A 751-nucleotide genomic window follows, 5' to 3' on the forward strand; every position below is an offset into this window, starting at 1 on the left:
CTGCACAACAAGCTCTACGACTACCAGAGGGACGGAGTGGCGTTCTTCTACAGCCTCTACAGAGACGGTCGGAAAGGCGGGATCCTGGCAGACAACATGGGCCTTGGGAAAACCATCCAGGTCATATCCTTACTTTCTGGCATGTACGACAACGAGCTTATCAAACACACGATGCTGGTCATGCCCACTTCGCTCATCACAAACTGGACCAAGGAGTTCGCCAAGTGGACCCCAGGGATGAGGGTCAAGGAGTTTCACGGCTCCAGCAAAGCAGAGCGGACAAGGAACCTGGAGAAGGTTCAGCGGCGAGGTGGCATCATCATTACCACTTACACGATGCTCATGAACAACTGGCAGCAGCTGTCGTCGTACAACGGCAGAGAGTTCACGTGGGACTATATGATCCTGGACGAAGCGCACAAGATCAAATCAAACACCACCAAAACGGCCAAAAGCGCCTCCGCCGTACCGTCAAAGAACAGGGTTCTCCTCACGGGAACACCCGTTTAGAACAACCTGAAAGAAATGTGGGCACTGTTTGATTTCGCCTGTCAAGGCACTCTCCTTGGCATGGCCAAGACCTTCAAAACGGAGTACGAAAACCCGATCACCCGGGCCAGAGAGAAGGATGCCGCTCCAGGGGAGAGGGCTCTGGGTTCCCGGATGTCGGAGAACCTCATGGCCATTATCCATCACTATTTCTTCCGAAGGACAAAAGCAGAAGTGCAAAAAAAAAAAAAGAACGGCACGG

General features: G+C 52.9%; 1 protein-coding gene across 1 annotated transcript; it reads left to right on the forward strand.

The window, feature by feature from the left end:
• Positions 1-3: 3 nt before the first annotated feature.
• On the forward strand, positions 4-745 carry LOC103399442 (DNA excision repair protein ERCC-6-like; the record flags this gene model as incomplete). Its single annotated transcript, XM_008338133.1, is given in 1 exon segment — positions 4-745. A coding segment is annotated over 1 exon segment (742 nt), but the record flags the coding sequence as incomplete, so codon positions are not given.
• Positions 746-751: the final 6 nt, after the last annotated feature.

The sequence above is a fragment of the Cynoglossus semilaevis genome, unplaced genomic scaffold (genome assembly GCF_000523025.1).
Source record: "Cynoglossus semilaevis isolate Cse_v1.0 unplaced genomic scaffold, Cse_v1.0 C19014934, whole genome shotgun sequence".
Taxonomy (NCBI): Eukaryota; Metazoa; Chordata; class Actinopteri; order Pleuronectiformes; family Cynoglossidae; genus Cynoglossus; species Cynoglossus semilaevis.